Source organism: Calonectris borealis, chromosome 1 (genome assembly GCF_964195595.1).
Source record: "Calonectris borealis chromosome 1, bCalBor7.hap1.2, whole genome shotgun sequence".
NCBI lineage: Eukaryota > Metazoa > Chordata > Aves > Procellariiformes > Procellariidae > Calonectris > Calonectris borealis.
In genome coordinates, this window is record NC_134312.1 from 89,812,830 (window position 1) to 89,828,653 (window position 15,824).

The following is a 15,824-nucleotide window of genomic DNA, read 5'->3' on the forward strand; positions in this document are numbered from 1 at the left end:
GCTGGTGGGAAGTGGAGTACTGCAGACGTCTTTTTTTTTTGTAACCTGGACAAGGGACAGAAAACAGTGTCATTGAGTTTATAGATGACAGCAAAATGTGGAGTGCAGTCAATCAGTATGAGGGCAGGATTGTCGTTCAGAGGGAGCCAGAGGGGAAGAGGCCTGTGTGAACCTCATGAAATTCTGCAGGGGCAATGTAGGGTCCTGCATCTGGATGGACCAACAGCTTGCACTGGTGCAGAATGGGGAGTGACTGGCAGGGGAGCAGTTCTGCTGAAAGATACCTGGGAGTTCTTGTGGACAGTACACTATGAGTCAACAGTGCTCCCTGGCAGCAAAGGCGGCCGATAGCATCCTAGGCTGTTTTAAGGAGTGCTTAAGCCAGTACATTGAAGGGAGTGGTTATTTTCCATTACTTGGCACTTGTTAGATGGCATGTAGAGTATTACATCTAGTTTGTGTTGGAAAAGTGGTGATAAATTTGAGCAAGTTCAGCAGCGTGCCACCAACGTGGTCAGGGGGTGGAGCACAATTCATCTGTGGAGATGCTGAAGAAACTGGGCTTCTTCAAGCCCAGAGAAGAGCAGGCTTTCATGGTACATAACAGCAGCTGCCAATACCTATGAGGATATCGATAAGAAGACCAAGCCAGGCTGTTTACTGAGGTGTATAGTGGGATATCAAGGTAATGGTCCCAAATTGAAGCAGGGGAGATTCTGTGTGGATATAAGAAAAAGATTTCTGCCTTCTAAGCTTGACTAATCACTAGGACAGGCTGCACGGAGTCATCACGGAGTCTCTACCCTTGGAGATCTTTAAGACCTCACTGGAGAAATTCCTGAGCAACCTGTATGGAAATGAATGTTGACCTTTCAAGGAGGAGGAGGTTGGGTTAGAGACCTCCTGGATTCCCCCCCTGAGCAAACTTGAATGATTATTATAATTCTTATGAATTGTAGCTGGTGACTCATCTCTAAGTAATGACCGATACCACTGTGAAGTTAAGCAGTGGGTTGTAACTGTCCTGTGATCTCTTTTCAGAGCTCTCTACCAAGCAGAACAGCACCCTGACGTCCAAGTGCGCAGTTGACCATTGTGTAACTGAGGGAGGTGAGTGCCTGTTCTGTGTTTGGGAGCTGTCTTGGGGGAAAGGTGTTAGCTTTCTGGTGTTAGCTGATGGCAACATGTTGAGTTGTAGCTAGTAACTCACTCTTACACAATGGCCAGTACTTTGAAGCTGAGCAAGGCAGGGGACTGCAGTTGTCTTCTGATCTCTCTTCAGACATCTTTAAGAAGGAGAACAGCAGCTTGCTGGCCAAGCATGCAGATGACCATGGCGTAAATAAGGGAGGTAAGTGCCTGTGCTATGGAGCGGTCTTTGTTCATTGTGACTTTTGCCTAGCGCTTCTTGATGTGAAGTTATGGGTGGCACCATGGGCGCTGAGTGCCTTCTGTCCTTGGCCTTTGCAGGGTCTGGAAGGGAGCATGAGGACAGTGTGGAGTTGGGTATGGAGGAGAGAGGGGAGGTGTTGTATGATGGTGCCATGGGGGTGGGGGATGTTGGTCAGGGCTATTATTGATGCCGAACAAATGGCCCAGCTCTCAGTCAGATTACTCTTGATCCATCTGGGCTGGGGGAGTGTTGTGAGCTCCAGGATTGTCTGAGTATTGCCTGTTGTCCTTGCAGAAGTGACCCAGGATGCAGAAGGTGCAAACAGGGAGCACCTGAGCAACTCTCCCAGCTGCAGTAAAGAAGGTATGTGAAGGTGAAGCTTTCCCTGTCTCGGGAGAGCGTGCAGACTGTCATGGAGGCTGGGAGTGGCAGTGCTGGGCCAGACTGTGTATGACCCTGACCCCTTTTTGCTCAAGTAGAAAACAGAGTAAGAATTACTAGGAGGGAAGGGGTGTGTCTGTGGTGGGCACGTCCGTGTGTGTGTGATGTATGCTAGGGAATCATATGTTTGTGATGGAAGTATTTAGAAGACTGGCCAATTTAGCCAGTTTAAAACTGTAGAATTAAATATTACTAACATTCATTAAGAACACACCTCTTGCTCATGCTTACACTTTTACTTTATTCCATGCCTTAACCAGTGATAAAGGCTTATAGTGGCTGAGGTGTCAGTAAGGCAGTATGGTTTTGGGTCAGTAGATTTCTGAGCTGCAGTTCTACCTTGTTACTTATGAATGCTTTTGAACATCATATCAAAGTAGAGAGAGATTGTGGAACACTGAAGGGGTTTTTTTATCGCTTAGGTGTACAGCTGTGTTTTCTTTGGTCACAAAGAATGCAGACTTTACTTAATTTGTGTTTTTCTTGTGGTTTGCTGTTGTTTTTTAAACCTACATGGACATGGTGGGAAAGCTCTTCTAAATAAACAGACCAGTGGGCCTGAGGACTGACACATGGAATGAGAAGATTGATTATTACTCTGTATGGGAGAATAGTTGATCAACACTACATCTTATGGATATTAGTGAAATTCAGGCTGCAAAGATGCAGTGTTTCTCAACAATTGTTTCATATTCCATGAATTAGTTAGAACCTTTACTCAGTCATCAGTTCTGTATGCTGCATTTACTATAGGGCATAACAGGCCTCGATTTACGTATCTCCAAAGATGTTTTGGCAGCAAAACTCTCAATCTGTTTTCTCTGGTATGTGTGCAGACCAGAGCATCTGTGAGGTTGTGCAGCTGCTTCTTGGAGTACATCAACCTCGAGAATATCAAAACTCAGATTAGTCCTGTCCCAAATCTGATAACAGAAGGATATAAGAGCTATCCTTTAATAAACTGCACAGACAAGGGCTTACATTAGTCTATCATCCATCCAGACCAGAATACTGTTTCTGTAGAATTTTTCTAAAGTAGAGAAGGCCTATGGAACGCTAACTGGTTTCACTGTTGTTACTAATTAGTTTCACACTGTGATTCCCAAGAAGTGTTAAAGATCATAGGTTTGAAGCTGAGATCATTGACTTTTAGTTTATAATGAAAAGTCTTACTGAGACATCTAAATCTGGCAAAGAACACAGCAAGGTCAAGTCCTCGCCAAGAGAATAATTACTACACTCTAAGTTCGGCTTCCAAAGCACCTGGTTGTATCGCAGAAAATCCTGCTGAATGCTTATGTGTAGAAAATCCAAAGTTAGTATCCGTGAAACAGCAAGGTTCCAGGCAGAATAGTTGAAGCCGTAGCATAGTGCTATATCTCAAAGTCTTCGTGACAGCCAGGTGGTGGAGGTAGAAGTAATTTCCCCAACCTAGCAGATTCAGTGGCAGCATGGAGAAGTGAAATCAGCTGCCATCAATAATTGTGAACTTCTCGATTTGCAAAGAATATAGTTGAAGTGCATGACCAGCTTAGAAAGAATTTCACTGGAGTTGTGTAAGATTTTCAGAAGTAAAACTGTAGGTAAATATAACTGTAGGTAATAAAACTTTCTCATTGCTGGTGTGTCTGCAAAGCTTACAGAGATTAAGATGACACTGAGAACCCATTGCTGAACTTTGAATCCATCTAATGAGGGCAATCCACTTATCTGGGTTTGAGAGACTTGCTGTAATTTACCGTAGTTCAAGCATGTTTTACTCTGACTCTAGGGAGTTCTGTCTTTCCTGTGGATGGGTGAAAATTGTTCCACGTAGACTATAATTTGTAGGATGGCTTGAGCCAATCTGGCCACTTACTATCACTAAAGGTGGAGGTCTTGCTCTTTGGGCCAGCTCTGATGTTTATCACACCCCTTGTCCTGGGTCCGGCTGGGACAGAGTTAACTTTCTTCCCAGTAGCTTGGGGGATGTGCTGTGTTTGGCCCATTGATGCTTTGGTTGTTGCTGGGTGGTGCTTGCACCGGGGACGTTTTGTTTCTCTTTTTGGCCTCCCATGCCCTGCCAAGTGCGGGGGAAGCTACGGGGGGAAAGCATAGCCGGCGTGGTTGACCCAGCGGGGTATTCTATACCATGTGACATCCTGCTCAGTATAAAAACCGGGGGGGGTGGGGGTGGGGGCTCGCCCCCCCGTTGGTGACACGCGGTCGGCGGTTGGTGAGCAGTTGCATTGTGCATTGCCTGCTTTGTATATTCTGTTATTGTTGTTGTTATCATTGTTATTATTACTGTTCTACCTCGTTTTATTTCAATTATTAAACTATTTTTATCTCAACCCACAAGCTTTCCTACTTGTGCCCTCCCGATTCTGTCCCCCATCCTACCGGAGCGGGAGGGGTGAGCGAGCGGCTGCGTGGGGTTTATTTGCTGGCTGGGGTTAAACCACGACAGTCCTTTTTGGTGTGTTTTTACTGTACCTGTTAAAGATTGGTGTTGGGTTTTGTAGTCTGCTGTGCTCTGCAGTGATTAATGATGTTTTGCCTGGGAGATTTGTTACTAAAATGCTGGCATTGGGGGTTATTTGGTATTTGGGATTTGTAATGAAGCCACTACTGTATTTCGGGTACCACCTCATGGAGACCATTAGCAATTATACCTCTTCCTCTGACAGATTTTTTTTATGGAGGAAATAGAGAATGGCACCCTCGCTACCTTCCTCTATGATGTCGTCTCCTTTGTTAAAATAACTTGTCGGTATCTTGAACATCCCTGGGTAGTCAAGATACATCTATTGGTGCTCCTTGGGAATATTGTTTTGGTTTTATCCAAGGTTGGTAAGCAACTTAAGAATGTCATCCAGAGATCTGCCCCAAGGCTGAATAGTTATGAGTGGCAGGGTGAGTGGGATAGCATGGGCAAATGCCTAGGGTGGTGGGCACCCCAAGTGTTTTGGAACTTCATCCCTGAGCAAGTTCAGAATCCTGAAAAATTAGTAGAATATTTGGAAAAAGTATGCTGTCACCCTGGTGATTCTAGGGAGACACAAATCACTACAATGTGCTGGGGCCTGGCCCACGCCTACCGAGCCCTGTTTAACACCACTCAGAACCCCCAAGGGGAAGAAAAGGTCTCTGCAGCTGATGACAAAGCAACAGGCCCCATGGCTCCCACAGCAGGCACGGCGGCTACCCCACCCCCTGCGACAGACAACCAACCCGTGCCGGTATCAGTTGCCCCTATACGAAAAAGAAAACACACAAGAAAATCAGTTCATTTAGTAAGGGATGAAAATGAACCAGGGCCATCAGGAGAACAGGAGGAGGAAGAGGCAGAACCCGTAAATGAGATGGTGACCACCCGATCCCTATCTCTGGGTGAGCTGCGAGATATGCGAAAAGACTTCAGCCGTCGTCCAGGCGCGCACATTGTCACCTGGCTGCTCCGATGCTGGGGTAACGGGGCCAGTAGCCTGGAATTAGAGGGTAGGGAAGCCAAACAGCTGGGATCCCTTTCTAGGGAAGGGGGCATTGACAAAGTGATTGGACAAGGGGCACAAGTCCTCAGCCTCTGGAGGCGACTCCTGTCAGACGTGAAGGAAAGGTATCCCTTCAAGGAAGATGTTATATGCCACCCAGGCAAGTGGACCACCGTGGAGAAAGGTATCCAGTACCTGAGGGAATTAGCCATGCTGGAAGTGATTTATGATGACCTGAACAACGAGCAGTTATCCAAAGACCCAGATGAAGTCAAATGCACCCAACCCACGTGGTGGAAGTTTGTACGAAGCACACCAGCATCACATGCAAACTCATTGGCAATAATGACCTGGAAAGACGGAGAGGAACAAACAGTGGATGAACTGGCTGGCCAACTCCGGCAATATGAAGAAAGTCTCTCTTCCTCCCTACGGGCCTGTGTGTCTGCTGTGGAGAAACTGTCTCGGGAGGTCCAGCAACTCAAAGAGGATATGTCCTATTCTCCACCTGCAAGGGCCAGTATCTCAGCCATTAGGAGCAAGCACCTCTCTGCTCAAAAGAGGAGATATTGTGGGTTCACACCCTGGGGCACCCTGTGGTTTTACCTGCGTGACCACGGAGAGGACATGAGGAAGTGGGATGGAAAACCTACCTCAGCCCTACAGGCACGGGTACATGAGTTGCAAGGAAAAACAACCACAAAAGGGGGTTCTTCCAGGAAAACTGCTGCTCCAGTCTCCAGTGAGCAGCTCCCCAGACAGAGTAGAAGGGCTGATTCCACTTCTGACCTTAATAAAGGGACTTCTTATTTGTACTTACAAGAGGTGGGTAGCAAATACGATGACCAGGACTAGAGGGGCCCTGCCTCCAGCCAGGTGGAGGAAAGGGACAACCGGGTTTACTGGACTGTGGATTCGATGGCCTGGCACATCAGAGCCACAGGAGTATAAGGCTCTCGTAGACACCGGTGCACAGTACACCCTGATGCCATCAAACCATAAAGGGGCAGAACCCATCTGTATTTCGGAGTGACAGGGGGATCCCAAGAGTTAACTGTATTGGAGGCCGAAGTGAGCCTGACCGGGAATGAGTGGCAGAAGCACCCCATTGTGACTGGCCCAGAGGCTCCGTGCATCCTTGGCATAGACTACCTCAGGAGAGGGTATTTCAAGGACCCAAAAGGGTACCGGTAGGCTTTTGGTATAGCTGCCCTGGAGACGGAGGAAATTAAACAGCTGAACACCTTGCCTGGTCTCTCAGAGGACCCTTCTGTTGTGGGGTTGTTGAAGGTCAAAGAACAGCAGGTACCAATCACTACCACAACAGTGCACCAGCGGCAATACCGCACCAACCGAGATTCCCTGCTTCCCATCCATGAGCTGATTCGTCGACTGGAGAGCCGAGGAGTGATCAGCAAGACTCGCTCACGCTTCAACAGTCCCATATGGCCAGTGCAAAAGTCCAATGGAGAGCGGAGGCTAATAATACACTATTGTGGCTTGAACGAAGTCACGCTGCCACTGAGTGCTGCCGTGCCGGACATGCTAGAACTTCAATATGCACTGGAGTCAAAGGCAGCCAAGTGGTACGCCACCATTGACATCGCTAATGCGTTCTTCTCAATCCCTTTGGTGGCAGAGTGCAGGCCACAGTTTACTTTCACTTGGAGGGGCGTCCAGTACACCTGGAACCGACTGCCCCAGGGGTGGAAACACAGCCCTACCATTTGCCATGGACTGATTCACACCGCACTGGAACAGGGTGAGGCTCCAGAACACCTGCAATACATTGATGACATCATCGTGTGGGGCAGCACAGCAGAAGTTTTTGAGAAAGGGGAGAGAATAGTCCAAATCCTTCTGAAGGCCGGCTCTGCCATAAAACAAAGTAAGGTCAAGGGACCTGCACAGGAGATCCAGTTTTAAGAATAAAATGGCAGGATGGAGGTCATCAGATCCCAACGGATGTGATCAATAAAATAACAGCCATGTTTCCACCAACTCGCAAAAAGGAAACACAAGCTTTCTTAGGCGTTGTGGGCTTTTGGAGAATGTATATTCCAAATTACAGTCAGATCATAAGCCCTCTCTATCACGTGACCAGGAAGAAGAACGACTTCAAATGGGGCCCTGAGCAACGACAAGCCTTTGAACAAATTAAACAGGAGATAGTTCATGCAGTAGCCCTTGGGCCAGTCCGGGCAGGACAAGAAGTAAAGAATGTGCTCCACACCACAGCCGGGGAGAATGGTCCTACCTGGAGCCTCTGGCAGAAAGCACCAGGGGAGACTCGAGGTCAACCCTTAGGGTTCTGGAGTCGGGGATACAGAGGATCCGAGGCCCGCTACACTCCAACTGAGAAGGAGATATTGGCAGCATATGAAGGGGTTCAAGCTGCTTCGGAAGTGGTTGGTACTGAAGCACAGCTCCTCCTGGCACCCCGACTGCCGGTGCTGGGCTGGATGTTCAAAGGGAGGGTCCTTTCTACGCATCATGCAACCGATGCTACATGGAGTAAGTGGGTCGCACTGATCACACAATGGGCCCGAATAGGAAACCCCAGTCGCCCAGGAATCTTGGAGGTGATCACGAACTGGCCAGAAGGCAAAGATTTCGGAATATCCCCAGAGGAGGAGGTGACGTGTGCCGAAGAGGCCCCACTGTATAACAAACTACCAGAAAATGAGAAGCAATATGCCCTGTTCACTGATGGGTTCTGTCGCCTTGTGGGGAAGCATCGGAGATGGAAAGCTGCGATATGGAGTCCTATACGCCAAGTTGCAGAAACTGCTGAAGGAGAAGGTGAATCGAGTCAGTTTGCAGTGAAAGCCATCCAGCTTGGACATTGCTGAACAAGAAAAATGGCCAGTACTTTATGTCCATACTGACTCATGGATGGTGGCAAATGCCCTGTGGGGGTGGTTGCAGCAATGGAAGCAGAACAACTGGCAGCGCAGAGGTAAACCTATTTGGGCCACCGCGCTGTGGCAAGATATTGCTGCCCGGGTAGAGAACTTGGTTGTAAAAGTACAACATGTAGATGCTCACGTACCCAAGGGCTGGGCCACGGAAGAACACCAAAACAACCAGCAGGTGGATCAGGCTGGTAAGATCGAAGGAGCTTAGGTGGATCTGGACTGGCAACATAAGGGTGAACTGTTTAGAGCTTGGTGGGCCCATGACACCTCAGGCCATCAAGGAAGAGATGCAACCTATAGATGGGCTCGTGATCGAGGCGTGGACTTAACCATGGACGCTATTGCACAGGTTATCCACGAATGTGAAATATGCGCTGCAATCAAGCAAGCCAAGCGAGTAAAGCCTCTCTTTGGTGTGGAGGACGATGGTTGAAATATAAATATGGGGAGGCTTGGCAGATTGATTATATCACACTCCTACAAACCTGACAGGGAAGCGCTATGAGCTCACCATGGTCGAAGTAACCACAGGATGGCTGGAAACATACCCTGTGCCCCATGCCACCGCCCGGAACACCATTCTGGGCCTTGAAAAACAAGTCCTATGGCGACATGGTACCCCAGAAAGAATTAAGTCAGACAACGGGACTCATTTCCGAAACACCCTCATAGACACCTGGGCCAAAGAGCATGGCATTGAGTGGGTCTATCACATCCCCTACCATGCACCAGCCTCTGGGAAAATCGAACGATACAACGGACTGCTAAAGACTATGCTGAGAGCAATGGGTGGTGGGACATTCAAGCATTGGGACACACATTTAGCAAAAGCCACCTGGTTAGTCAACACTAGGGGATCTGTCACTCGAGCTGGCCCTGCCCAATCCAAACCCTTACGTACTGTAGATGGAGATAAAGTCCCTGTCATGCACATAAGAAATATGCTGGGGAAGACAGTCTGGGTTACTCCTGCCTCTGGCAAGGAAAAACCCATTCGTGGGATTGCTTTTGCCCAAGGACCTGGGTGCACTTGATGGGTAATGCGAAAGGATGGGGAAGTCCAATGTGTACCTCAAGGGGATTTAATTTTGTGTGAAAATAGCCAATGAACTGGATTGTATGATGTTAATTACTGTATAATACTGTATGTCATCACTTCTATGGTTACTATATATCATATCAATGGTATTGCAGTAAGAATCACCCAGATTAATGAAGAATGAACTCCGATGAAACCGAGCAAAGTGCAATGATGATAGAACCGGATATGATAGAGCGAACCAATGATGATAGAGCGCGGTGATAATGGAGTCCAGCACCACACACCATCTGTCCTGCCCTGAAAGACTGTTATGACAGATGGAACCCGAAGTCATGGACTACATGAACTCAACAGACATTTTAGAGGGATGGCCCATGGACTAAGGGAATGATATCTCTGTGTGTGTATATATCAAAAGGCAGGAAAAGTGGTGATGATTAATTGGAATGTATGGGAAAATGTGAGACCTGGGCATGACGTAAGTGGTACAGAATAAAAGGTGGATGCTGTCCTGGTTCCGGCTGGGACAGAGTTAACTTTCTTCCCAGTAGCTTGGGGGGTGTGCTGTGTTTCGGGTTCGGTATGAGAGGAGCGTTGATGGCCCATTGATGCTGGGTGGTGCTTGCACCGGGGACTTTTTGTTTCTCTTTTCAGCCTCCCATGCCCTGCCAAGTGCAGGGGAAGTTGTGAGGGGGGGGCATAGCCGGTGTGGTTGACCCAGCTGGCCAATGGGATATTCTATACCATGTGACATCATGCTCGGTATAAAAACCAGGGCGGGGGGGGCTCGCCCCCCCGTTGGTGACACGCGGCAGCGGTCGGTGAGCAGTTGCATTGTGCGTTGCCTGCTTTGTATATTCTGTTATTGTTGTTGTTATCATTGTTATTATTACTGTTCTACCTCATTTTATTTCAGTTATTAAACTGTTTTTATCTCAACCCGGGAGTTTTCCTACTTGTGCCCTCCTGATTCTCTCCCCCATCCTAACGGAGAGGGGGGTGAGCGAGCGGCTGCGTGGGGTTTATTTGCTGGCTGGGGTTAAACCACAACACCCCTCTGTGAGCCAACTTAACTACCTCATGCAGCAGGAAGCTGACATAGCAGAAAAATCTGGGTGGTCTTCTGCTGGACTAATAGGTTAAATCTGATCATAAAGGGCTTTGATAAGCATTAGGCTGACATACTGGAGGCGATGGGATGCTGGTCAGCGGTGGATTCGAAGGGAGAAGGAAGGGCAGGAGACAGGGAAAGGGTCCGGGGCATGGGGGGGACTGTTGCAGTGATAGCAGGACAGGCTGAGATGTGCATGTGAAATACGTGTTGCATGCAGCTATTACTTTCTCACACCGTAAAGCTTTGCTGCGCTTTGAGCGTGCTGTAGAACAGCTGTAGTTTAACTGAGAATGAGCCTGGTAGTAGAGGGCATAAGCGGGTTTCCCGGAGTTGAAGCCTTTGACAGTGCTGGCTGTTCTACATAGAACGTAGCTAGTTTAAAAGTACTTGACAAATAAAACATCTGTGAAGAAACAAGGTTTTGGAGGGATATGAAATTAGGTCAGCTATAGCAAATAAACTGCGTGACGGAAGAAAGGAATGGATGGAAAAAATTGTTTTGCTATTTGTGAAATGAAAGAGGTGACCTCCTCGCAGTCTACAACTGCCTCAAGGGGGGCAGCAGAGGGGGAGACGCTGATCTCCTCTCTCTGGTGACCAGCGATAGGACCTGAGGAAATGGAATGAAGCTGTGTCAGGGGAAGTTCAGATTGGACATTAGGAAAAGACTCTTCACTGAGAGGGTGGTCGGTCACCAGAACAGGCTCCTCAGGGTCATGGCATCAAGCCTGTCAAGGATCAAGGAGCATCGGGATGACGCTCTTAGTCATATGGTTTAGCTTTAGGTAGTGCTGAGAGGAGCAGGGAGTTGGGTTCCATGATCCTTATGGGTCCCTTCCAACTTGAGATATTCTATGATTTTATGAAAGGTTTTGTTTCCAAATTTATTCACTGAGTCACCAGAAATTACTTGTTTTGAAATTTTTTATCTGACTTAAATGTTTAAAAAGAAAATTTAAAAAGCTTTTAGAAAATGTGTACTATAAGCCAGTGTGTATCAAAGCATTTTTGTTTGGTAAGAAATGAAGTTTGCAGATTGACTGAAAACAGTTTTTCTTTCCTCAAAAGAAAAGGAAAAATATTTTGTCTGTCCTATAGCCCTTAGTTAAGGGGTGTAACTATGGGCATTTTATACTGCTTTCTGCTTTTTGTGTTGTAGATCAGTGGTTTCCAAACTTTTTTGATTGTGCACCCCATCAGTGAAATATTTTGAACATACACACCCAATTTATGTATATTTATTTATAAATTATATGCATGTGCTACCGTACTCAAGTATTATAAAACATGCACAAAAATAGAAATTTAAAAAGGATGAGATAAGGATGAAGTAAACAGTATTTTAATTTTTTAATTTTAGTAATGGTGCAAAAATATTTTCTTCCTGCACCGTAATGGATTGCCTTGAGCACACCCCACTTTGGAGTCCACCGATCCAGATAATCCATTTAAAGATTCTCAAAATGCACAGATATGTGGAAGCTAGTGGCACCTTTTCTGTTCTGCCAGGTTTGATTCTTCTGTTGAATTACCAGCCAAGCAATCACATTCAGATATTTGCTGAAGACGATGTTGAAAAGAGGAAAAAAAATCTCCGAATGTGAGAAAACACGGATGAGTGGAAGGGAGTTAGGACTGAGTATAGGAAACCTGACTCTGTGATGCAGACAAAACTGCCAGTGAAACTGTCATGAAACAAGGAAACAGACTTGAAACAAGGCTGTATAGCTGGAGAGGAAGCTGTGGTATCTTGTAATAACTGAGTCAGATCCTGTTAGTTGCCAAGGAGCAATACTGAAGACCAAATGAAGTCAGTCAGTGTATCATGCATGGCCTACGTGACGTGCTGCTTTGCAGGGGCTGCTTACTTGGCTAAACTGTGCTCCTACGTCATGCTTAAAGGTTTAGCATCTGGAATAGTTATGTTGTTACATCATGTCATGAGACGTAGCTGTGCTTTCTTTGGCGCTGTTTGTGAGCTGTGTAGGGACAGAACATTTTGCATGTTCTGTGGGGAGTGTGAAACCTGATGCTTATCACCACAGCTATAAAATGAGAGAACACTAATTTCATATTCAGGCTCTCTCACTGCATAGACACAACTAAATAGCAGCCCCCACCCAGGCTGGCTTCTCGATCATGTTCTTTAGTCTTGTCATCAAGCTGGCATAAGTCAGCTGTAGGTAAAGGAGTAAACCTGCTTGGATTTTAAGGGTACGAATCATAAAAATACTTCAGGCCTGTTCAGGAACCTTGTGAAAACCAGACTAGGGACATCTTTCTTTTTCTCATTGTCAACAGAGATGAGAGCCGTGTGTCACCACATGCTGCTCTCCTAGACTGTCTCCTGGCATCTTACCCTAGGTTGGAGTGATGCTGAGCCAGAGATTAGTGGAAAGGAGGGGTAGTGCTATCAAAATAGGAGCAAAGACTGAATGACACAGTGCCTTGGCACATCCAGTTCGTTCCCCTTATACTGTTGCTCTGTGTGCACCACTGATCTAAGTGGGCCTTGTGTATGCTTTATTGGAAAACAGCCTGGTTAGAGGTTGGTACATGTTGCATGCAGTGAGTTAGGTTGGGCACGTAGTCTTGAACTTGCTGGATTCTAACTTCCTGCACTGTAACTTCCCTTTGCCTTCAGTTTCTTTGCTTGTCAAGTAAGAGCTCTATCTGCAGTCCTCAAAAGAGAAAACTCCAAAAGCACCTGGCATTACTGTGTGGAAGAAATAGCAGCAGCATCACACGCATGTGTGGTGCACCGCTGATACTAAGATTATAGACCTGAACCTTTGCATAAAAGTGGTGTCTTAAGTGCCTAGTTACGTGATCCGAAGTCATGGAGTCAGAACAGCCTCTCAGAGGTTACCAGCTGCTTCACAGGCGGCTGGCAGTAAGTGATAAATATTTTTAACCTGCTCCAGTTGCAGAGGAATGTGGCTAACAATAAACAAATAATTTGGATAAAACAGCTAGTGACTATCAGATACCACGGGTCGCGTAGCTGCTGTAATTGGATTGTTTTGGATCGTGTGACGATGTCTTAATTCATGTCCTGGTTTCGGCTGGGATAGAGTTAAATTTCTTCCTAGTGCTGTGTTTTGGATTCAGTGTGAGAATAGTGTTGATAACACACTGATGTTTTCAGTTGTTGCCAAGTACCCTGCTAGTCAAGGACATTCAGCTTAAGAAAAACCAAGTATTGGGAGAGAGCACAGCCAGGACAGCTAGCCCAGCTGGCCAACAGGGTATTCCATACCATGTGATGTCATGCTCAGTATATGAAGGGTAGGCGTGTTCCAGGAAGTAGGATCGCTGCTTGGTTATCGGTCAGCACGGGTGGTGAGCAATTGCATTGTGCATCACTCATTTTGTATATTCTATCATTATCTTTTTTTTTTTCCCCTTCCCTTTTCTGTTCTATTAAACTGTCTTTATCTCAACCCACAAGTTTTTCTCGCTCTTACTCTTCCAATTCTCTCCCCGTCCCACTGGGCGGGGGGAGTGAGCAAGCGGCTGCGTGGTATTTGGCTGCCTCTCAGGTTAAACCACGGCAGTCTTTTTTGGCGCCCAACGTGGGGCTCGAAGGGTTGAGATAACGACGCATCTGACCCGAATGGGTTAAAACAGATTTGTTATAAGCATTCATTATATCCGTTTAGTAGTTGCTGGTCACAACGTTGGTTTATTTGCTCTCAGAGTTGTTGGATCTGTTCTTGGAGTTTTGGTATGTAGCACCTTACTGGCTGTACATACTGCTGATTATCGGTATTTATGTGGGGTTTATCATCTCTGGGAAATGGATTAAGGTCATCGCTTTGCTATACTGTGTGACACTGGTTTATGTTATGATAAAATTATTATGTTATGATAAAATTATTTTGTTATGATAAAATTACTAGTATTTGGCTGCCTGCCAGGTTAAACCACAACAATGAATCTTCACACTTTATTAGTATTTAAAGCCTGCAGTATTCTTGTATAACTAGTTCAATTTCTAGAAGAGAAGACGTAATAATTATCTGTGTGCTTTTCTTTTTCTTTTGCTTCAGATCTTAAATCATAAGCAAATAATTGTTTTGTGGACCAAAAAACAATGGAAGAGAAGCAGCAGAATTCAACAGTGAAGGAACTGCTATCTTTTCTCTTGGAGGTTTTCCACCAGCACTGAAGTCATCCATAAAGAAGTGCTTCAAAGACTAGCTGAGCTGTTTCCAGTGCCTATTTTTCTTCCCTCAGAAGGGACAGCCTCCTTTTCTAGTGTCATTGCATGAAGATAAATAGGACAAAATCTTTTGTATTGTTTTGTATCTGGTTTTAACAAACAGTGCTCTACTAACACAAAATGTAAGAGCTAAGGCCTTTTTTATAATTGGTATTTAGAGATTAACAAAGTCATATCCATTGGCAAGAACATGGATAAATCAAAAACTCATCAGCTTTTGGATCAGTACCTTTTTACAGTTAGAAGAAAGATGGTTCATCCTTCAGCAGTTCCAGATGCATGGAAGTTTGCATTTGCTAGTCTCAGTTCTCCAGCAGGCAAATATTCTCCCAGATAGCTATCTCCTGGAGTTGGCAGAAGACTGGCAAACTGGTCATCTCCTGATGGTGGTTGACTTTGTGATAAAGCTACAATTCAATTTATTGTTGCGTTGGAACAAAGGTGCTGCTATTAGCAGTGCTTTGGTTTTTTTTCCTTGAACTTTTGATATTTTTTGCACTTTTAGGATTCTTTTTTATGTCTTAGCTTCTGCTTCACATTATTCTAAGAGAATGTCAATCTACCCATTTCTAAAGAATAATAGTATGTTTTTAGGTTGCTTGTGACTGGAAAGAAAACTTGAAAACTGAGGTCATATATACACTGAAGCTCAATAAGAATCAAAGAGAAAGAATACCATGTATTAATGTTTTCAAAACATAAAGCTATGGAGCGTGTTTCATGAATTCTGCATGCTGGTTGTTAATGAAAGCTGAAAGCCATTTCAGTTGATTTTGAACTTGGTATGTGTAAAGAATCATGAAGGTTTGACAAGGGTAACCAGAGATCAGGAACTCCCCCTTCATCTTCCCTCTTGTTTCAACTTATGCCCGTTATCTCTTGTTCTCCCACCAGACACTATCGTGAAGAACGTGTCTCCATCTTCTCGATGATCAGCTTGTAGGTACGGGAAGGCTGCTGCTAGGTACCCTCTCAAAGCCTACTCTTCTCCGGGCTTGAACAAGCACAGTGCCTTCAGCTTCTCCTCACAGTACAAGTGCTCTGATCATCTTGGTAGCCCTCCACTGAACTTGCTCCAATTTTATTGATGTCTGTCTTCTTGAAGGGGTACAAAACTGGATGCAGTATTCTGAAGCAGTCTAATGCGTGCCGAATAGAGGGGGATATCACTACCCTCAATCTAGTGGCTAAGCTCCTGTTTTGCTTCAGATCTTAAAT

General features: G+C 45.8%; 1 protein-coding gene across 8 annotated transcripts in view; it reads left to right on the plus strand.

Moving 5' to 3' along the window:
- The window catches only part of CD58 (CD58 molecule), a 40,118-nt gene extending 24,787 nt beyond the window's left edge, over positions 1 to 15,331 (plus strand). Inside the window, exons 8-12 of one of the 8 annotated variants that reach the window (XR_012676291.1) lie at positions 1,042 to 1,110; positions 1,283 to 1,351; positions 1,688 to 1,756; positions 9,420 to 12,191; positions 14,434 to 15,331. Coding sequence is in view for 6 of the 8 variants with exons in the window: in XM_075166618.1 (XP_075022719.1) it covers positions 1,042 to 1,110; positions 1,283 to 1,351; positions 1,688 to 1,756; positions 2,366 to 2,403 (245 nt within the window). In the remaining 2 variants the exon portion in view is untranslated. Of the gene's footprint in view, positions 1 to 1,041; positions 1,111 to 1,282; positions 1,352 to 1,687; positions 1,757 to 2,365; positions 2,833 to 9,419; positions 12,192 to 14,433 lie in introns of those variants that run through there. The other 7 variants (XR_012676299.1, XM_075166618.1, XM_075166598.1 and 4 more) reach the window with 7 other exon arrangements.
- The last annotated feature ends 493 nt before the right edge of the window (positions 15,332 to 15,824 follow it).